General features: G+C 48.8%; 1 protein-coding gene across 1 annotated transcript; it reads left to right on the top strand.

Annotated features, from left to right (window-relative positions):
* Positions 1-9362: 9362 nt before the first annotated feature.
* LOC311153530 (uncharacterized protein) lies at positions 9363-20061 on the top strand (the record flags this gene model as incomplete). Its single annotated transcript, XM_084205461.1, has 9 exons — positions 9363-9444; positions 10871-10972; positions 12259-12345; positions 13820-13909; positions 16050-16142; positions 17464-17562; positions 18460-18602; positions 19256-19365; positions 19911-20061. 9 exons carry the CDS (start codon positions 9363-9365, stop codon positions 20059-20061), a joined length of 957 nt encoding a protein of 318 aa, XP_084061587.1.
* Between the last annotated feature and the right edge of the window lie 1988 nt (positions 20062-22049).

Genomic DNA, 22049 nt, shown 5'->3' with positions numbered 1-22049 from the left:
ATTTCTGGATGGTCCAACAGCAGGCAGCCAACAGGACTCAACAGCATTGACCTCCAGCAGCCAAGAGGACTCAACAAAGTTACCCCCCAGTCATGAGGAGGCACCAGGTAGGCAATCCTCTGTCTTTGCAAAGGGAGTTGCCAGAAGCCTGTTGGGTTGATGGGGAATGGGGACACAAAGGAACTCTGTCAGGATTTTGTTCAGAAGGAACACAAACAACAAAGTACAACAAAGTATAATATGGAATGTCCTATGTCTTATTTTGTGCCCACATCATCAAACTATACACTTGTCCATGTGCATCCTTCCCTGCAGGTTTGCATTTATCCCACAACTGTGTCACACCTCCACATTTAGCATGACCTGCAGTTTTCAGGCTTCCACATTTCAACCATTCTCCCCATTTGTGTATGGATGTGAACGGAATGAGACACTCAGAGGCCAGCAGTGAAAAGTGAACAAGAGGAGATGAGGAAGAAGAGAAAGGGCATTGAAGATACTTTGCTGTCATAGTTTCACAAGCAAAACTCTCACATTTCCCTCAGGGAATTCCTGGGCCTTCCCTCAGGGAATCCCTAATGCCAGAAGCTGTAGAGTCACCATCCCAGAGATATTCAAACCTGCCTGTGCTCGGTCCTGGCCATCCTGCTCTGTCCAACACCTGAGCAGGGGAGCTGGGCTTGGGGATGTGAAAAGGTCAATTCAATCCTAAACCCCTCTGCTGGTGTGTGCTCAGGTCAGCAGAGCTGATGTTCCCAGAGATCCTCTAGAACTTTCCTTTTTATTTTCTTATGGTGAATTCACATCAGACCTGTTACCTCCCAGTGCCCAGGTGGAGAGAGAGCTCTAAGAGTGGGGTTAACAAACAGCATTAGCATTATCTGCCAGCAGGTATCCCTTGGGATGTGTTAGCACATCCATGTTGTATTTAGGCCATACATTTCACAGTCCTTGTGGCTCCTCACAAGGAACTGCCTTGAACTGAAAGATCTGCCCAGTTCTTACTCTGTCAATCCTGACACAAGGGATTAATTCCTCCTCTCTGCCATGTCCCTCTCTGCTGAATGTTTCCTGCAGAGCCAGCCATCCTGCCTGGATCCCCTTCTCTCTGAGCAGCTCTTTTTAGCTCCTCTTTACTGAGCCCCCTCTCCTCCAGGCAGCTCCCTCTGTCACCCACCCACCCTCTGTGTGTCCTTCTGCAATCCAGGCCTTGCAGGACTCTCCTGCTTTTCCCCTCTCCTCAAAGCCATGGCAGGTTGGGATCTGTTCAGTTCCCTGAGCACAGGGCTCCAGAGCCAGTGGGGAAGCACCAGGACATGGAGCCTGGCTCCAGCCTGCCCACCTGGAATGCTCCAGAGTCCCAGAGGGAGCCTGAAAAGGTCACCCTGGAATGCAGGGCAGAGGCCATTTGTTTTTCCAGCTGTTCCCATAATCTTTACTTTTTTCTGTCTCTCTCTAGGAAGAAGTTGTTGTTCCACAACACGAGTGGCTGTCCTGGTCACTGAGATAATCCTGCTCCTGCTCATTGTTGTGTGGCAGATGCTCCCATGTAAGTGCTATAAATGGAATAACAGCCATTAATTTGTGTCTCTCTGCCACTGAATGATACCCAGTCCATGACATGCAAGGCCAGGAGGAACAGAAGTCTGGTTTGAAGGTAAAGGACTGCAGTTTTTAGCCAAGCATGGCTGTAAGAGGCAATCTGTAAGGGAATTGAGTGGTTTGAAAATTTAAAATTGCAACAGAAAAAAAAGAAAAAAACCCAAGTAAAAACTGACAATGTTCAAGTTCTGAAGAATTTATTATAAAAATGTTTTGAGGAAAAAACAGATAATAACTACTGGCCTTTTACTTGGGATATGTGAGAGTCATTCAAGGCGAAGATCGTTTATTATGACGTCTTGAAGTCATAATAATCTTAAGGGTTGTTGGTTTCACCCTATTCAAATAAAATCCTTTTGCTCCATCTCTATATGTATACCCAATTTATTAAAAAAAAATTATATTGTACAGAAAGAAAACTTCAGCATCTCCGTCCAGAAAAAAAAAATCAGGGCCATGTAGTTCTTCCTTTGAATGTTTTCGAGGAATCATTTTTAAATTTCAGACAGTTTTGCTCATTACTTTCCATCCTTTGATAGCTGAGCAAACTTGAGACACTTCCACAATCCGTCACAGATTCTGACTAAATCATGGAAATTAAGTTTAGAAACTCAAGTACACCAAGGGCCTCACACAAAATCCTCTGCATAAAGCACTTCTGATACCAAAGTACACAAAGAATCTCGGGAGGCCAAGAAAATGTTCCCTGTGCAGCTTCACTGGGAGAGAATAGCAGCCAGGTTCCTTGGATCTGGGAGACAGGTTTGGAGCATGGAAAAGCTTATTTGTTAATGAATTAATTTTTCTAAGTCTGAAATGTTTCACTGCTGTAAAGCTCAGTTTAATTCATGGCATTAAATTTCATCAGACATGATGAAAATGCAAAGTGTTGGCATCAGGGATCCCAGATCCCCTCTAGGTGACAGGGCAGTGCTCTTTAAATGCCATCCAGCTCTGATGGATGGTGCCTCTCACTCACATCCAGACAAAATTCTGACTGCCAGAGTCCCCTCACCAACACAGTTGGGCAGAACCCCAGGAAATTCAGTCTTCCCAAGGCACTGTTCCTTGGGATGGAGCCTGCTCTCCTGGGCCTGGCTGAAACCCTGCCTGCCCACGGAGAGTGGGGAATGAATTCCCTGCTCTGCTTTGCTTTGCTTGCAGCCCTGGTTTCTGTCATCTACAGAACCACCTTTATCCCAGCCCAGGAGTTTTGCCCCTTTTCCCTGGCCCATCTCCCCTCTCCTCTCTGCCATGGAGGGGGCAGGGAGCCGGTGGCTCCGTGGGGATTTTTGCCAGCTGGTGTCCAATGGCAACAGGCCCAGAGCTGCCCCTGGGGCTCCAGGAGATGCCCCCCAAGGCTGAGCACAGCAGGATGATCCCCTCTGCCAGGGGCTGCTGAGGCTCTGTTGGATGTCCCCAGGACAGGCTGTGCCCTCTGGGCTGCCAGGGCACTGCTGGCTCCCCCTGAGTCTGGGCCAGAGCAGCACATCAGGCTGGGCATGGCACTGCTCCTGGCACGTTCCCCTGCCCTGGGCACCAAAGCCAAACCAAGCTGGCATCTGCAACGGGAATTGCTGCTGGAAGAGAGGATGTATCCTCCCACAGTTACTGCCAGCACCATGGCCACACAGCTGCCACCTCCTGCTCTAGGAAAGCATTCACCCTGCAGGAATGGCAAACCTGGGAATACAGGGGCTTGTCTTATTCAGGATGAACTATTCCAGCTGAAATTTTGCATATTCTTCTGCACTTCCTGAAACAGGCTGGACAAATCTCCCCTTCCTGAATGGTGACGCTCCAGCCTTTCCCTTCTCCTCAACCCATGGCAGGTTGGGATCTGTTCAGTTCCCTGAGCACAGGTGTCCAGAGCCAGTGGGGAAGCACCAGGACATTGAGCCTGGCTCCAGCCTGCACATCTGGAATGCTCCAGAGTTCCAGAGGGGGCCTGAAAAGACATCTTGGAATTGAGAAGAAAGGTGTTTTTGTCCAGCTGTTTCCCTGACCTTTATGTTTCTGTCCCTCTGTAGGCAAAGGCCATTATTCAAGAACACAAGTTGCTGTCCTGGTTGTTGTCCTGGTTCCCATTGTACTGGCCCTAACCCTGTCTTGGACCCTCCCATGTAAGTCCTGCTCAAAATGTAACACTTGCAATTAATTTGTGTCTCTCTGCCACTGACTGATGTCCAGGCCATGCCATCCAAAGCCAGGAGGAATGGAAGTCTGGTGTGAAAGCCAAGGACAGCAGTTTTTAGCCACCCATAGCTGTAGGAGGAATTCTGCAAAAAAGGCAAAGGGTTTGAAGGTTCACAATTCCAAAAGAAAAAAAAAAAAGCTGGGATAAAAGGGAAAACAACAATGTTCAACACTGAGGAGTTTATGATAAAAATGTTTTGAAGAACCCAGTAAAGATCAAATAATGCCTATTGGTCTTATGATTGCAATCCTAGAGAATATTTCAAACTGATGATGATGTCTTATGACATAGGCACGTGACAACAAAAATTTTACAATACCTATGAATTAAATCTCATTTCAAAGAAGCATATAACTTAGAAATTAAAGGAATTTATTTGCAGCTTATTTCAATGAAAACCTTGTGCTCAGACTCAGCACTGAGTTCCTAACACATTTTAATTTACATAAACTGACTAATGACTGGTAGAAAAAAGTATTCTTATCACCACTAGAAAAAAAAATAGATGCATTTGATACTTCCTCTGAATGTTTTCAAGGAATCATTTTTAAATTTTAGATGCCATTTTTCCTTTCCATACCTTGGTAGCTGAGAAAGTTTGAGAAGCTTCCACAACCAGTCACTCTCAAGTCCCAGAGTTTGCCACCTGCTCAGAGAGGCACATGGGGAAGCCATGGCAAAGCCTTTGATCCTTGGAACTTAAAAAACAGGGCTGGGGGAGGCAAGTCATTCTTCTTTTTCAGGGCAAAGAGTTCAGGATTGATGTCTGACAGTGTCCTGACATTAATAAAATGTCTAACACCCAAGAATGGGAAAAAAAAAAAAAAAGCAAACCAGCACAAAGCAACAAAGTGTAATTAGCATTTAATGCAGCTTTTACTTTAACATGGAAAGAAGAGTCATCAGACTTGGATCCAGGGCTGGCTCTAGTTCTAGTTCCTTTGTGGGTTCAGTACTGCCCTGTTGGCCTGTAATAGTTAGACACTAAGAAATTTGTCATCTAGATGGAACTGAATGAACTAAATCATTATTAAGATCCAGCTTGTGAAAATGAACTCAAGTGTTGCCTTTTACTCAGTTGAACCTGACCTGACCATGTGATGATCTTTATAGCAGACCCATGAGCAAAGAGGCAGAGTTTGCATTCTGTGTTGGGTGATGGGGGGGTCAGAGAGGTCCAGCAGAGCTCTGACTGTGCATGGCACAGTGGTCACTCTTTGAGAGCTGAAATTGTGTTCTTATTTCCAGATGGTCCAACTGCAGGGAGCCAAAATGGCTCAACAACATTGTCCCCCACCACTCAAGAGGATCCAACAACAGTGTCCTACATCCCTGAGGAGGCATTAGGTAGGCAATCCTCTGTCTTTCCAAAGGGAGTTGCCAGAAGTCTGTTGGATTGATGGTTAAGGGGGACAGAACAGGATCTCCATCAGGATTTTGTTCAGCAGGAAAACGAACAAGCCCTCTGCCATGTCAGGAGTACAAACCTCACCCTGGGACACTCCCAGCATGAGCTCTGCAGCCCATGGAGGGTTTGCATTTGCAGCTCCTTTGGAAGCAGGGCAGGCTCAGCTCTGCATTCCTGTTCCTCAGGGAAGAGCTGATGCCTCTGTGCTGCCAGGGCAGAGCAGGGTGAGGAGGGAAGGCACAGGAGGAAGAATCCCTCTGGTACCCAGCCCTGCAGGGAGCAGGATGGACAATGTGCCTGTGCTGCTTTCCCAAGGCCCCTCCACTGCCAGCCTGTGACCTCAGTGCAATTCCATGCTGCCCTTCAGGAGCTGCTGCATCCCCAAGCAAAGTGTCTCCTGCAGGCCCTGTCTCCCTGAATCCCATGCCCTTTCCAGCTGCCCCTCCCTGCTCCTCCTGCTGCCCTGCCTGGCAATGCACACCAATGTTGGTGCTGTCAGTAGCACTTCTGCTGCCCAATTCTGCATCAGGCAAACCAGGCTGTGGGGATCTGGGAGCTGCTTTTGTGCCCTGAGCACTTCTGTGTATGCCCTGAGCAAAGATGGGAAAGGCTGGATCGTGTTTGCTGTGCTGCTCCCTGTCTGGCTCCTGCCTGCTGATCCTGGGCTGCTATCAGCTCCAGAGGCTGGGGGGATCCCTGGTGCTCTGCTGACAATTCTCAGCGGGAGCACACAGGCATTTCTGGGGCTGGAATTGCCTCTGTGACCTCTCTTTTGTTGTGCCATCCTTTGCTCAGTGCGAACATGGATTTTACACACCTCTTCTTCCCTTCTGCAGGCTGCCCTCCAGCATGGAAAAAACATGGGAGAAAATGCTACTTCTTTTCTCCAGAAATGAAAAAAGCGGACTGGAATGCCTCCCGTGCAGAATGCAGTGCCATGGGCTCAGAGCTGGTGGTCATTGACAGCAGGGAAGAGCTGGTGAGATCCAACTCCTGGGGCAGCTGCTCAGGGGGCTGGAGCTGCCTGGCCAAGGGCTGAGCAGTGACACTTGTGCCAGCTCCTGTCACACGTGCTTGGGCTCTGGCACCTGCTGCCAGCCATGCACAGCCCAGGCCGGGCAGTGGGAGCAAAGCCCTGCACAGGGAGAGGCCTCCTGGGCCTTGGAGTCCTGTCCCTGGAAGCTTCTGTGCCCAGGACTGATCCCATGGACAGGAGCAAACTCCCTGCCCAGCTGGCTGGGCTTTCCCAGGGATTTAGCACACAGGCCAGCAGGTTGGACAGACACTTCTTTGTGAGAGCCAAGGCTCTGACAAAACCTGGAAAGGCTTTGCCACCCCCATCCAAAGGGAAAAGTGTCCCCAGGAATCGAGTCACACCTGTCTGACTGCAGTGAACAGCTGTAATGGCACCACAGGTGTATTCTTACATTTATTATCTTCAGAAGGAATCTCCAAAAGGGAGATGATTTTCAATAGAAATGGAGAAATGCAATCTCTGGAGCTGTGGGCAGAGGTGCTGTGGCTGGATGCACACTGCACTCTCTGTGCTGCCTCTTCAGCACTGAGCCTTCTGTGCCTCTGATGAAGAAAATGTCATTTTCATGTGTTCCCATTGTTGGCTTCCTTTCCAGAGTTTCTTGCACTCACAAACAAGATATAACTACTACTTACTTGGTCTCACATTCTCTCCAGAGGAGCAGAGGTGGAAGTGGATCAACAACGTGGACCATGACCCAGCCATGTGAGCTCCTTCCATCAAGTCCCTGCCAGGCAGTGTCTGGGGAGGGGAAAATGCCAAAGGCAGAGCAAAGAGCAGAGAGCCCAAGGGAGAGCAGGGACTGTGCTTTGGGGGAAGCTGATTGCTGGAGATGCAGGTGCTTCAGCACATGCCTGTGCCAAGGAAAGGGAGCCTCTCAGGGCCAGGGAACACAGGGCTGTCCTGTAAGGATGGCAGCAGAGGACACAGCTGGAGTTGTGCTGGGGAAGGAAGGATCTGGCTGGATGCAGCTCCCTGGGGAAAGGAAGGACACAGGAGGCAGGGACAAGAGAGAGGGGGATGTCAGCACCATTGGCTGGAGGGGACCACAGCAGGGGAATGTTTCTGCATGGGAAAGCATTGTCCAGAAACTTTTGTGGAGATGTGGGGAACAGCAGTGAGCAATGGAGGGAGATTCCAGCAAGGCTGTTCCAGATCCCAGTGGCAGTAACACAGCTTAGCAGGTGCCACTCTGCCTTTCACTGCATGTCAGGAATGTAACCAAATTTCACTTTTTTCTCCTGACCAGGTTCAGTATAACTGGAGAATGCTGTAACTATCACTGCACAGTCATTGGATATGATAAAGTAGATACTGCGCCTTGTGGTGGATCCGAAACAACACAAAATCTGTGTGAAAAAGATGCAACAATGACAAAAAGGCATCAGCAGGAGAGCTAAAACCAAGAGGTGCAGGCTGATATGTTGTGCCCAGCTTCCTGTAGGAACCATGGATGGGATGTGTCTCCTTTCTCTTGAGCTGCCCACTCTCTGCTCCCAGGCTCTCCTGCAGCCTCTCTCCAGCCTCGGGGCTGAGCTCAGCCCAGGCTTTCCCTGATGCTGTCTGAGCCTGGATGGATCCCCTCTGGAAGAGCTGGCACTGGCACACAGGAGGACTCTGGCACTGTCTCATGCCAGAGGTGGCACTTCCAGGCAGGCACTGCCAGGGGACAGGAGTCCAGCCTGGGCCCAGGGCTGATCCCAAACAGATCCTGACTGTGCAAGTCACATCCATCCACAGCCCTGTGTTCCCAGCCCTGCCTGGGCACAAGGAGACCCTTCCCCACCTGGCCACAGCCTGGCCTTGCCTGCAGCCACAAGGGAAGGGCAGCACAGATTTCTGGCTGGGATCCTGTAGGGAAGGGCAAACCCACTCCTTGTCAGAATGGACAGGAAAAAGTCAGGTGTGGGTTGTGGATAAACCTTTCCTGTGTCCCAGACAGTTCCAAGTGCACACAGGATCCCAGAGCCTGGGAGGGGAATGGGAATCAACTCAAGGGAAAGGATCCTACAGCAGCACAGCTCTGTGGGCACAAAATCAGCCCCAGTCCTGTGTGGGGAAGGGAAAGAATGTCAGATTTAAGATCTGCTGGGGAAGGGCACAGGATGGAGACCAGCAGAGACCAGCAAGGCCTGAAGAACAGAGTCCCAACAGAAGCTGGGCTGGACAGAAAACAGGACAATGAAACCCAGAGTGACCTGTGAAGGAGCTGGTGAGAAGCATGAGAGTGACCCACAGGGAATGGCAACACTCCTGTGCTCTGCCCTCTTTTCCTGTGAGATTGGTCCCAGGACAGGGCAGCTCTATGGATGTGCTCTGGGTCCCCCAGAGAGCTCCACTCAGCTGCCTGGGCTGACTGCTGGGCCCTGTAGAGTTCCTCTCCTTTCCATTGCATGGAATAAAGCTTTTCTTTTCAAAACACAAAGCTGTGCTTGTGTGTGGGTGGGTGAAGCTTTGGGAACTCCAGACACTTCCAATGCAGAACCACTTCCCAACACAGGTGACCTCAGGGAAACCATGAACTGTGGTGTTGTGAGGTCCTCAGGATGAGGTGAGAGATGAGAATTTGTCTTAATGTTCTCAGAAGGCTGATTTATTATTTTATGATATGATATATGATATGATATACTAAAACTATACTAAAGAAAGAGAAGGGATATTTCAGAAGGCTTCAGCAGTATGATAATGAAAGCTGGTGACTGAATCCTCAGTCTGACATAGCTGATGGTAATTGGTCATTAATTACAAACACTTCACATGGAACCAGTCAAATATGCAGATGTTGGTACAGAATTTCCAAACCACATTCCCAGACAATCAGATATATCTTGTTTTCATTTTTTTCTGAGGCTTCTCAGCTTCTCAGGAGACAAAATCCTGGTGAATGGATTTTTCAGATAATATCATGGTGACAATGAACTTGTATTTCCTCATGTTACTGACATAAAATCCTGAGCCATCAAAAAAAGAACTAAAAACAGACTTCTCATTAGAAGTTGTGGTGTGACCGGAAGAGTCAAGAACTTCCTGCTGAAGGTTTGAGAGGGGAGGGAGCTCTGAGTCGTGCCCAGCCCAGAGTGTCACTGTCAGAACAGCTGAGAGAACAGAGTGGAACAAGAATGGCAGAAAATATCATTAACTCTGACCTGAACTTGCCTGAACCAACCAGAGCCAGGCTACACACCATCCCTGATGGCCAAGGTAGGTCCAGTGCTGGGCACTGAGCTTTCTGTGCATTCTCCAGTGTCTCTCCCACATCCATTGAGAGAGTTCCTTGGAGCTCCAAAGTGCCAAAGAGCAGAAGGGAAACGTGAGGGCCAGAGCTGGAAAACTGCAGGGGAGTGTCCAGAGAGGGTTGTTGATATTTACAAAGACAAGTTGTTGTGAGATGTACTTTTCTCTTGCTGAGGTGCAAGTGTGAGGCAGTGTCTCTGGGGTGAGATTAAGAGTCCTTTTTATCCATTGTGGAGACCATTCCAGAGCTGAAGATCCATTGCTGCTGGCCCTGGCCTGTTGTCCCCCAGCAGACTGAGATTCCTGCAGCAAAGTGCTCAGGATGGAGTGGCTGCTGTTGCTGGTGCTCACAGCAGTCTCCTGCACAGCTGTTCCTGCTCCCTGAGCACAGCAGGCACTGCCTGGGGGCTTCTCCTCCTGCTCTGGCTGTGCCAACTGCTTGTTGAATGCACCAGTGGGAAATCTTTCATGGATGGGTTTAGTCTGATTTAGGATCAATGACTTTGCAAAATTCTGACCAATAATTTATTTTTATTTAATGAGTTTAAAATTGTTGCATAAATGTTTGCACTGGTTTTGCAGTATCTGCCATAAAATTACATCCTAAAAATTAACAGACTTCATACAGTGTTTCTCTGTATTTCATTTTCATTTTTCTTCCCCTTTTTTCTAACCCTGCTGTCACTGTGGCAAAAGCTATTTCTTGCCCTCCAATGTTTGCCATTTGCCCAAAGTGTGAACCCTCCGCATCTCTTTTCAGATGGGTAGAGTTACTAGCACTCCAGGAAACGGGGTTTTACCACCCCTTTAAACAGATGCATTCACACCTAACTTGACAGGGAACCACAATTGATGTCACCTGATTAAAAGGTTCACTTAATTACAATTTCAAGTTTTTGTACAGTTTCAATAACATTTTAATGCTGCCCTTCTTGTGCCATTTTGGAGAACAACTACCAACTCTTTTCTTATTTTTTGCACAGATCTTCCCAGATACTGATCTCTAGCTTTCAGAAAGGAGCTGCTTTCCTGCCTGGATCCCATTCTCTCTGAGCAGCTCCTTTTAGCTCCTCTTTACTGAGCCCCATTTCCTCCAGGGAGCTCCCTCTGTCACCCACCCACCCTCTGTGTGTCCTTCTGCAATCCAGGCCTTGCAGGACTCTCCTGCTTTTCCCCTCTCCTCAAAGCCCTGCCAGGTTGGGATCTGTTCAGTTCCCTGAGCACAGGGCTCCAGAGCCAGTGGGGAAGCACCAGGACATGGAGCCTGGCTCCAGCCTGCCCACCTGGAATGCTCCAGAGTCCCAGAGGGAGCCTGCAAAGGCACCTTGGAATGGAGGGGAAAGGGGCTCTGTCCAGCTGCTCCCCACACCTTTGTGTTTCTGCCCCTCTGCAGGTCAAAGCCATTGCTCCAGAACACGAGCTGCTGCTCTGGTTGCTGTCCTGGCTGTGATCACCCTCCTGGTGCTCATAGCCCTGTATCTGACCCTCACCACGGGTAAGTCCTGCTGGAAATGGGACACTGGCAAGTCAGTGGTGTCTCTCTGCCACTGACTGATGTCCAGGCCATGACATCCAAAGGCAGGAGGAATGGAAGTCTGGTGGGAAGGCAAAGGACAGCAGTTTCCTGCCAACCATGGCTGTGAGAGGAAATCTGTGAAAGAAATGCCAGGTGGTTTGAAAGTTTTAAAATCCAAGAGATAAAAAGCCAAAACCCAATTGAGAACTGACAAGGTTCAAACACTGCAGAATTCATGATTAAAAGGTTTTGAAGAAACCAGACAATATCAGAAAATGCCTGTCCTTGATCTGATTGCAATCCTTGAGAATGTTTTGAGATGATGATATTGCATCATGTCACCCATGTGTGACATCAAAACTCTTCAAATAATCAGGAATACAAGCTCCTTTGAGAGAGACAGCAAAGTTACACCTTCAAGGAATTTTTTGTCACCTTACTGAAATAAAAGCTTGTGCTCAGTGACTGCATAGATATCACCAGCTCATAACAATCTCTGAGCTACCAGAAAGACACATTAATTCCATAGAAAGAAAACATTCTCATCTCCATGGAAAAAGAATGATTATGAGAGCCATCTGATACTTCCTTTGCAAGTTTTCAAGGAATGAGTTTTAACTGTCAGATATTTCTCATTGTCTCTTTCCATATTTTGAGAATTGAATAAATCTGAAAGGTTCCCCCAACCAATCACACTCAAGTCCCAGAGTCTCCCAAATACTCAGAGCTGCCCATGATGAAAAAATGCCAAAATCTTTAATGTGTTTGGTGCAGAGCATAGGCTTGGGTGGGATGATTGCTTTTGTTTTTCAATGCAAAGAGCGCAGGGCACATGTCTGATGGTGCTCTGATGTGTATAAAATGTGCAATACCAGAGCAAGGGCAAATTAAAAAGAAATAATGGACCAAGACAGCATAAGGAGCGGAATTAGCTGCCTTTAACAGAGCACAAAATCTGGACTTGCTGTTGTTTGTCTGTCATTGCTGTGGTTCCATGGGTGCTGTGCCTCACATCCACCTCTGCTCTGGGAAGGGCTGGAGCAGTTCTGGGGCAGTTCTGGAGTTTGGCCCTTTGGGAGGGAACACCTTGGTGTGTGCTGCAGCTTTGAGGGTTATTTGCCATGAATGAGCAAAGAGGCAGAGTTGGCATTTTGTGTTGGCTGATGGGGGAGCCAAAGAGGCCCAGCAGGGCTCTGACAGTGGCTGGCACAGTGGTCATTCCTTGCAAGTAACAATTGTATTCTCATTTCTGGATGGTCCCACAGCAGGCAGCCAACAGGACTCAACAGCATTGACCTCCAGCAGCCAAGAGGACTCAACAAAATTACCCCCCAGCCATGAGGAAGTACCAGGTAGGCAATCCTCTGTCCTTGCATAGGGAGTTGCCAGCAGCCTGTTGGGTTGATGGTGAATGGGGACACAAAGGAACTCTGTCAGGATTTTGTTCAGCAGGAACACAAACAACAAAGTACAACAAAGTACTGACATGAATTGCATAAGCCAGCTGAATGCACTTAAACTGATTGAAAACCATCTTTCTGTGTGGAGATAGAACCAAGGGGGCTCAGTGCTGGACAGCAGGATGGTTTTGAGTGTTTCAGTAATAGGGAACATCCTCTGTCTTATTTTGTGCCCACATCATCAAACTATACACTTGTCCATGTGCATCCTTCCCTGCAGGTTTGCATTTATCCCATAACTGTGTCACACCTCCACATTTAGCATGACCTGCAGTTTTCAGGCTCCACATTTCAACCATTCTCCCCATTTGTGTATGGATGTGAACTGAATGAGACACTCAGAGGCCAGCAGTGAAAAGTGAACAAGAGGAGATGAGGAAGAAGAGAAAGGTCTTTGAAGATTCTTTGCTGTCATAGTTTCACAAGGAAAACTCTCATATTTCCCTCAGGGACTTCCTGGGCCTTCCCTCAGGGAATCCCTAATGCCAGAAGCTGTAGGTCACCATCCCAGAGATATTCAAACCTGCCTGTGCTCGGTCCTGGCCATCCTGCTCTGTCCAACACCTGAGCAGGGGAGCTGGGCTCGGGGATGTGAAAAGGTCAATTCAATCCTAAACCTCTCTGCTGGTGTGTGCTCAGGACAGCAGAGCTGATGTTCCAGAGATCCTCTAGAACTTTCTTTTTTTATTTTCTTATGGTGAATTCACATCAGACCTGTTACCTCCCAGTGCCCAGGTGGAGAGAGAGCTCCAAGAGTGGGGTTAACAAACAGCATTAGCATTATCTGCCAGCAGGTATCCCTTGGGATGTGTTAGCACATCCATGTTGTATTTAGGCCATACATTTCACAGTCCTTGTGGCTCCTCACAATGAACTGCCTTGAACTGAAAGATCTGCCCAGTTCTTACTCTGTCAATCCTCACACAAGGGATTCATTCCTCCTCTCTGCCATGTCCCTCTCTGCTGAATGTTTCCTGCAGAGCCAGCCATCCTGCCTGGATCCCCTTCTCTCTGAGCAGCTCTTTTTAGCTCCTCTTTACTGAGCCCCCTCTCCTCCAGGCAGCTCCCTCTGTCACCCACCCAGCCACCCTCTGTGTGTCCTTCTGCAATCCAGGCCTTGCAGGACTCTCCTGCTTTTCCCCTCTCCTCAAAGCCATGGCAGGTTGGGATCTGTTCAGTTCCCTGAGCACAGGGCTCCAGAGCCAGTGGGGAAGCACCAGGACATGGAGCCTGGCTCCAGCCTGCCCACCTGGAATGCTCCAGAGTCCCAGAGGGAGCCTGAAAAGGTCACCCTGGAATGCAGGGCAGAGGCCATTTGTTTTTCCAGCTGTTCCCATAATCTTTACTTTTTTCTGTCTCTCTCTAGGAAGAAGTTGTTGTTCCACAACACGAGTGGCTGTCCTGGTCACTGAGATAATCCTGCTCCTGCTCATTGTTCTGTGGCAGATGCTCCCATGTAAGTGCTATAAATGGAATAACAGCCATTAATTTGTGTCTCTCTGCCACTGACTGATGCCCAGGCCATGACATCCAAGGCCAGGAGGAACAGAAGTCTGGTTTGAAGGTAAAGGACTGCAGTTTTTAGCCAAGCATGGCTGTGAAAGGAAATCTGTAAGGGAATTGAGTGGTTTGAAAGTTTAAAATGCTAAAAGGAATAACACACCAAAACCCAATTGAAAACTGACAATATTCAAACACTGAAGAATTTATTATACAAATGTTTTGGAGAAACAAACTCAGTTAATGCCTACTGGCCTTTTAATGGCAATATGTGAGAATATTTCAAGGTGAAGACCGTTTACTATGACATCAAGATATGACAGCAAAAATTTTAAAGGAATTAAGAATAAAAGCTCATTTGAAAAAGACAGGAAAGTTCAAAGTTACATCTTAAAGGCAGTTGTTTTCACCCTATTCAATAAAAGCCTTTTGCTCAATCTCTATATGCATACCCAATTTATAACACATTGCATTTTAGAGAAAGAAATCATCATGTGAATCCAGGAAAAAATAAATCAAAGCCACTCGGTGCTTCCTTTGAAAGTTTTCAATGAATCATTCTTAAATTTCAGGTATTTTTTCTCATTACTTTCCATCCTTTGATAGCTGAGCAAACTTGAGATACTTCCACAATCCATCACAGATTCTGACTAAATCATGCAAATTAAGTTTAGAAACTCAGTGACACCAAGGGCCTCACACAAAATCCTCTGCATAAAGCACTTCTGAGACCAAAGTACACAAAGAATCTCGGGAGGCCAAGAAAATGTTCCCAGTGCAGCTTCACTGGGAGAGAATAGCAGCCAGGTTCCTTGGATCTGGGAGACAGTTTTGGAGCATGGAAAAGCATATTTGTTAATGAATTAATTTTTATAAGTCTGAAGTGTTTCACTGCTGGAAAGCTCAGTTTAATTCATGGCATTAAATTTCATCAGACAGGATGAAAATGCAAAGTGTTGGCATCAGGGATCCCTGATCCCCTCTAGGTGACAGGGCAGTGCTCTTTAAATGCCATACAGCTCTGATGGATGGTGCCTCTCACTCACATCCACACAAAATTCTGACTGCCAGAGTCCCCTCACCAACACAGTTGGGCAGAACCCCAGGAAATTCAGTCTTCCCAAGGCACTGTTCCTTGGGATGGAGCCTGCTCTCCTGGGCCTGGCTGAAACCCTGCCTGCCCACGGAGAGTGGGGAATGAATTCCCTGCTCTGCTTTGCTTTGCTTGCAGCCCTGGTTTCTGTCTTCTACAGAACCACCTTTATCCCAGCCCAGGAGTTTTGCCCCTTTTCCCTGGCCCATCTCCCCTCTCCTCTCTGCCATGGAGGGGGCAGGGAGCCGGTGGCTCCGTGGGGATTTTTGCCAGCTGGTGTCCAATGGCAACAGGCCCAGAGCTGCCCCTGGGGCTCCAGGAGATGCCCCCCAAGGCTGAGCACAGCAGGATGATCCCCTCTGCCAGGGGCTGCTGAGGCTCTGTTGGATGTCCCCAGGACAGGCTGTGCCCTCTGGGCTGCCAGGGCACTGCTGGCTCCCCCTGAGTCTGGGCCAGAGCAGGACATCAGGCTGGGCATGGCACTGCTCCTGGCACGTTCCCCTGCCCTGGGCACCAAAGCCAAACCAAGATGGCATCTGCAACGGGAATTGCTGCTGAAAGAGAGGATGTATCCTCCCACAGTTACTGCCAGCACCATGGCCACACAGCTGCCACCTCCTGCTCTAGGAAAGCATTCACCCTGCAGGAATGGCAAACCTGGGAATACAGGGGCTTGTCTTATTCAGGTTGAACTATTCCAGCAGAAATTTTGCATATTCTTCTGCACTTCCTGAAACAGGCTGGACAAATCTCCCCTTTCTGAATGGTGACTTTCCAGCTTTTCCCTTCTCTTCAACCCATGGCAGGTTGGGATCTGTTCAGTTCCCTGAGCACAGGTGTCCAGAGCCAGTGGGGAAGCACCAGGACATTGAGCCTGGCTCCAGCCTGCAGATCTGGAAGGCTCCAGAGTCCCAGAGGGAGCCTGAAATGCATCTTGGAATGTAGGGTAAAGGGGCTTTTGTCCAGCTGTTTCCCTGACCTTTATGTTTCTGTCCCTCTGTAGGCAAAGGCCATTATTCAAGAACACAAGTTGCTGTCCTGGTTGTTGTCCTGGTTCCCATTGTACTGGCCCTAACCCTGTCTTGGACCCTCCCATGTAAGTCCTGACAAAAATGTAACACTGGCAATTAATTTGTGTCTGTCTGCAACTGGCTGATGTCCAGGCCATGCCATCCAAAGCCAGGAGGAATGGAAGGCTGGTGTGAAAGCCAAGGACAGCAGTTTTTAGCCACCCATAGCTGTAGGAAGAATTCTGCAAAAAAGCCAAAAGGTTTGAAGGTTCACAATTCCAAAAGAAAAAAAAAAAAAGCTGGGATAAAAGGGAAAACAACAATGTTCAACACTGAGGAGTTTATGATAAAAATGTTTTGAAGAACCCAGTAAAGATCAAATAATGCCTATTGGTCTTATGATTGCAATCCTTGAGAATATTTCAAACTGATGATGATGTCTTATGACATAGGCACGTGACAACAAAAATCTTACAACACTTATGAATTAAATCTCATTTCAAAGAAGCAAATAACTTAGAAATTAAAGGAATTTATTTGCAGCTTATTTAAATGAAAACCTTATGCTCAGACTGAGCCCTGAGTTCCTAACACATTTTAATTTACATAAACTGACTAATGACTGGTAGAAAAAAGTATTCTTATCACCACTAGAAAAAAAAATAGATGCATTTGATACTTCCTCTGAATGTTTTCAAGGAATCATTTTTAAATTTTAGATGCCATTTTTTCTTTCCATACCTTGGTAGCTGAGAAAGTTTGAGAAGCTTCCACAACCAGTCACTCTCAAGTTCCAGAGTTTGCCACCTGCTCAGAGAGGCACATGGGGAAGCCATGGCAAAGCCTTTGATCCTTGGAACTTAAAAAACAGGGCTGGGGGAGGCAAGTCATTCTTCTTTTTCAGGGCAAAGAGTTCAGGATTGATGTCTGACAGTGCCCTGACATTTCTAAAATGTCTAACACCCAAGAATGGGGGAAAAAAAAAAAAGCAAACCAGCACAAAGCAACAAAGTGTAATTAGCATTTAATGCAGCTTTTACTTTAACATGGAAAGAAGAGTCATCAGACTTGGATCCAGGGCTGGCTCTAGTTCTAGTTCCTTTGTGGGTTCAGTACTGCCCTGTTGGCCTGTAATAGATATACACTAAGAAATTTGTCATCTAGATGGAACTGAAGGAACTAAATCATAATTAAGATCCAGCTTGTGAAAATGAACTCAAGTGTTGCCTTTTACTCAGTTGAACCTGACCTGACCATGTGATGATCATTAAAGCAGACCCATGAGCAAAGGGGCAGAGTTTGCATTCTGTGTTGGGTAATAGGGGGTCAGAGAGGTCCAGCAGAGCTCTGACAGTGCATGGCACAGTGGTCACTCTTTGAGAGCTGAAATTGTGTTCTTATTTCCAGATGGTCCAACTGCAGGCAGCCAAAATGGCTCAACAACATCGTACCCCACCACTCAAGAGGACCCAACACCAGTGTCCCACATCCCTGAGGAGGCATTAGGTAGGCAATCCTCTGTCTTTCCAAAAGGAGTTGCCAGAAGTCTGTTGGATTGATGGTTAAGGGGGACAGAACAGGATCTCCATCAGGACTTTGTTCAGAAGGAAAACGAACAAGCCCTCTGCCATGTCAGGAGCACAAACCTCACCCTGGGACACTCCCAGCATGAGCTCTGCAGCCCATGGAGGGTTTGCATTTGCAGCTCCTTTGGAAGCAGGGCAGGCTCAGCTCTGCATTCCTGTTCCCCAGGGAAGAGCTGATGCCTCTGTGCTGCCAGGGCAGAGCAGGGTGAGGAGGGAAGGCACAGGAGGAAGAATCCCTCTGGTACCCAGCCCTGCAGGGAGCAGGATGGACAATGTGCCTGTGCTGCTTTCCCAAGGCCCCTCCACTGCCAGCCTGTGACCTCAGTGCAATTCCATGCTGCCCTTCAGGAGCTGCTGCATCCCCAAGCAAAGTGTCTCCTGCAGGCCCTGTCTGCCTGAATGCCATGCCCTTTCCAGCTGCCCCTCCCTGCTCCTCCTGCTGCCCTGCCTGGCAATGCACACCAATGTTGGTGCTGTCAGTAGCACCTCTGCTGCCCAATTCTGCATCAGGCAAACCAGGCTGTGGGGATCTGGGAGCTGCTTTTGTGCCCTGAGCACTTCTGTGTATGCCCTGAGCAAAGATGGGAAAGGCTGGATCGTGTTTGCTGTGCTGCTCCCTGTCTGGCTCCTGCCTGCTGATCCTGGGCTGCTATCAGCTCCAGAGGCTGAAGGGATCCCTGGTGCTCTGCTGACAATTCTCAGCAGGAGCACACAGGCATTTCTGGGGCTGGAATTGCCTCTGTGACCTCTCTTTTGTTGTGCCATCCTTTGGTCAGTGTGAACACAGATTTTACACACCTCTTCTTCCCTTCTGCAGGCTGCCCCCCGGCATGGAAAAAACATGGGAGAAAATGCTACTTCTTTTCTCCAGAAAAGAAAAAAGAGGACTGGAATGCCTCCCGTGCAGAATGCAGTGCCATGGGCTCAGAGCTGGTGGTCATTGACAGCAGGGAAGAGCTGGTGAGATCCAACTCCTGGGGCAGCTGCTCGGGGGGCTGGAGCTGCCTGGCCAAGGGCTGAGCAGTGACACTTGTGCCAGCTCCTGTCACATGTGCTTGGGCTCTGGGACCTGCTGCCAGCCATGCACAGCCCAGGCCGGGCAGTGGGAGCAAAGCCCTGCACAGGGAGAGGCCTCCTGGGCCTTGGAGTCCTGTCCCTGGAAGCTTCTGTGCCCAGGCCTGAGCCCATGGACAGGAGCAAACTCCCTGCCCAGCTGGCTGGGCTTTCCCAGGGATTTAGCACACAGGCCATGCAGGTTGGACAGACACTTCTTTGTGAGAGCCAAGGCTGTGACAAATCCTGGAAAGGCTTTGCCACCCCCATCCAAAGGGAAAAGTGTCCCCAGGAATCGAGTCACACCTGTCTGACTGCAGTGAACAGCTGTAATGGCACCACAGGTGTATCATTACATTTATTATCTTCAGAAGGAATCTCCAAAAGGGAGATGATCTTCAATAGAAATGGAGAAATGCAAACTCTGGAGCTGTGGGCAGAGGTGCTGTGGCTGGATGCACACTGCACTCTCTGTGCTGCCTCTTCAGCACTGAGCCTTCTGTGCCTCTGCTGAAGAAAATGTCATTTTCATGTGTTCCCATTGTTGGCTTCCTTTCCAGAGTTTCCTGCACTCACAAACAAGATATAACTTCTACTTACTTGGTCTCACATTCTCTCCAGAGGAGCAGAAGTGGAAGTGGATCAACAACATGGACCATGACCCAGCCATGTGAGCTCCTTCCAGCAAGTCCCTGCCAGGCAGTGTCTGGGGAGGGGAAAATGCCCAGGGCAGAGCAAAGAGCAGAGAGCCCAAGGGAGAGCAGGGACTGTGCTTTGGGGGAAGCTGATTGCTGGAGATGCAGGTGCTTCAGCACATGCCTGTGCCAAGGAAAGGGAGCCTCTCAGGGCCAGGGAACACAGGGCTGTCCTGTAAGGATGGCAGCAGAGGACACAGCTGGAGTTGTGCTGGGGAAGGAAGGATCTGGCTGGATGCAGCTCCCTGGGCAAAGAAAGGAGACAGGAGGCAGGGACAAGAGAGAGGGGGATGTCAGCACCATTGGCTGGAGGGGACCAAAGCAGGGGAATGTTTCTGCATGGGAAGGCATTGCCCAGAAACTTTTGTGGAGATGTGGGGAACAGCAGTGAGCAATGGAGGGAGATTCCAGCAAGGCTGTTCCAGATCCCAGTGGCAGTAACACAGCCTAGCAGGTGCCACTCTGCCTTTCACTGCATATCAAGAATGTAACCAAATTTCATTTTTTTTCTCCTGACCAGGTTCAGTATAACTGGACCTTACCGTGGTTATCACTGCACAGTCATTGGATATGGTAATGTATTAACTGCACCTTGTGGTGGATCCTCAACAACACAAAATATGTGTGAAAAATCTGCAACAATGACAAAAAGGCATCAGCAGGAGAGCTAAAACCAGGAGGTGCAGGCTGATATGTTGTGCCCAGCTTCCTGTAGGAACCATGGATGGGATGTGTCTCCTTTCTCTTGAGCTGCCCACTCTCTGCTCCCAGGCTCTCCTGCAGCCTCTCTCCAGCCTCGGGGCTGAGCTCAGCCCAGCCTTTCCCTGATGCTGTCTGAGCCTGGATGGATCCCCTCTGGAAGAGCTGGCACTGGCACACAGGAGGACTCTGGCACTGTCTCATGCCAGAGGTGGCACTTCCAGGCAGGCACTGCCAGGGGACAGGAGTCCAGCCTGGGCCCAGGGCTGATCCCACACAGATCCTGATTCTGCAAGTCACATCCATCCACAGCCCTGTGTTCCCAGCCCTGCCTGGGCACGAGGAGAGCCTTCCCCACCTGGCCACAGCCTGGCCTTGCCTGCAGCCACAAGGGAAGGGCAGCACAGATTTCTGGCTGGGATCCTGTAGGGAAGGCCAACCCCACTCCTTGCCAGGATGGACAGGATAAAGTCAGGTTGGGTTGTGGATAAACCTTTCCTGTGTCCCAGACTGTTCCAAGAGCACACAGGATCCCAGAGCCTGGGAGGGGAATGGGAATCAGCACAAGGGAAAGGATCCTACAGCAGCCCAGCTCTGGGCACTAAATCAGCCCCAGTCCTGTGAGGGGACAGGGAAGGAATGTCAGATTTCGGATCTGCTGGGGAAGGGCACAGGATGGAGACCAGCAGAGACCAGCAAGGCCTGAAGAACAGAGTCCCAGCAGAAGCTGAGCTGGACAGAAAAGAGAACAATGAAACCCAGAGTGACCTGTGAAGGAGCTGGTGAGAAGCATGAGAGTGACCCACAGGGAATGGCAACACTCCTGTGCTCTGCCCTCTTTTCCTGTGAGATTGGTCCCAGGACAGGGCAGCTCTATGGATGTGCTCTGGGTCCCCCCAGAGAGCTCCACTCAGCTGCCTGGGCTGACTGCTGGGCCCTGTAGAGTTCCTTTCCTTTCCATTCCATGGAATAAAGCTTTTCTTTTCAAAACACAAAGCTGTGCTTGTGTGTGGGTGCGTGAAGCTTTGGGAAAGCCAGGCACTTCCAATCCAAAACCAGTTCCCAACACAGGTGACCTCAGGGAAACCATGAACTGTGGTGTTGTGAGGTCCTCATACTGGAGGTGAGAGATGAGAATTTGTTTTAATGTTCTCAGAAGGCTGATTTATTATTTTATGATATGATATATACAAAAACTATACTAAAGAAAGAGAAGGGATATTTCAGAAGGCTTCAGCAGTATGATAATGAAAGCTGGTGACTGAATCCTCAGTCTGACATAGCTGATGGTAATTGGTCATTAAGTACAAACACTTCACATGGAACCAGTCAAATATGCACCTGTTGGTAAAGAATCTCCAGACTACATTCCCAGACTATCAGATATATCTTGTTTTCATTTTTTTCTGAGGCTTCTCAGCTTCTCAGGAGACAAAATCCTGGTGAAGGGATTTTTCAGATAATATCATGGTGGCAATGAACTTGTATTTCCTCATGTTACTGACATAAACCCCTGTGCCATCAAAAGATGAATTAGAAACAGATTTCTCATTAGAAGTTGTGGTGTGACCGGAAGAGTCAAGAACTTCCTCCTGAAGGTTTGAGAGGGGAGGGAGCTCTGAGTCGTGCCCAGCCCAGAGCGTCACTGTCAGAACAGCTGAGGGAGGAGAGAACAGAGTGGAACAAGAATGGCAGAAAATGTCATTAACTCTGACCTGAACTTGCCTGAACCAACCAGAGCCAGGCTACACACCATCCCTGATGGCCAAGGTAGGTCCAGTGCTGAGCACTGAGCTTTCTGTGCATTCTCCAGTGTCTCTCCCACATCTGTTGAGAGAGTTCCTTGGAGCAACAAAGTGCCAAAGAGCACAAGGGAAACGTGAGGGCCAGGGCTGGAAAACTGCAGGGGGAGTGTCCAGAGAGGGTTGTTGGTTTTTACACAGACAAGTTGTTGGAGATC

This window comes from Fringilla coelebs (assembly GCF_963513975.1).
Source record: "Fringilla coelebs genome assembly, chromosome: 5".
Lineage (NCBI taxonomy): Eukaryota > Metazoa > Chordata > Aves > Passeriformes > Fringillidae > Fringilla > Fringilla coelebs.
Note: the sequence above shows the minus strand (reverse complement) of the source record. Positions and strands in the feature narration are given on the sequence as shown.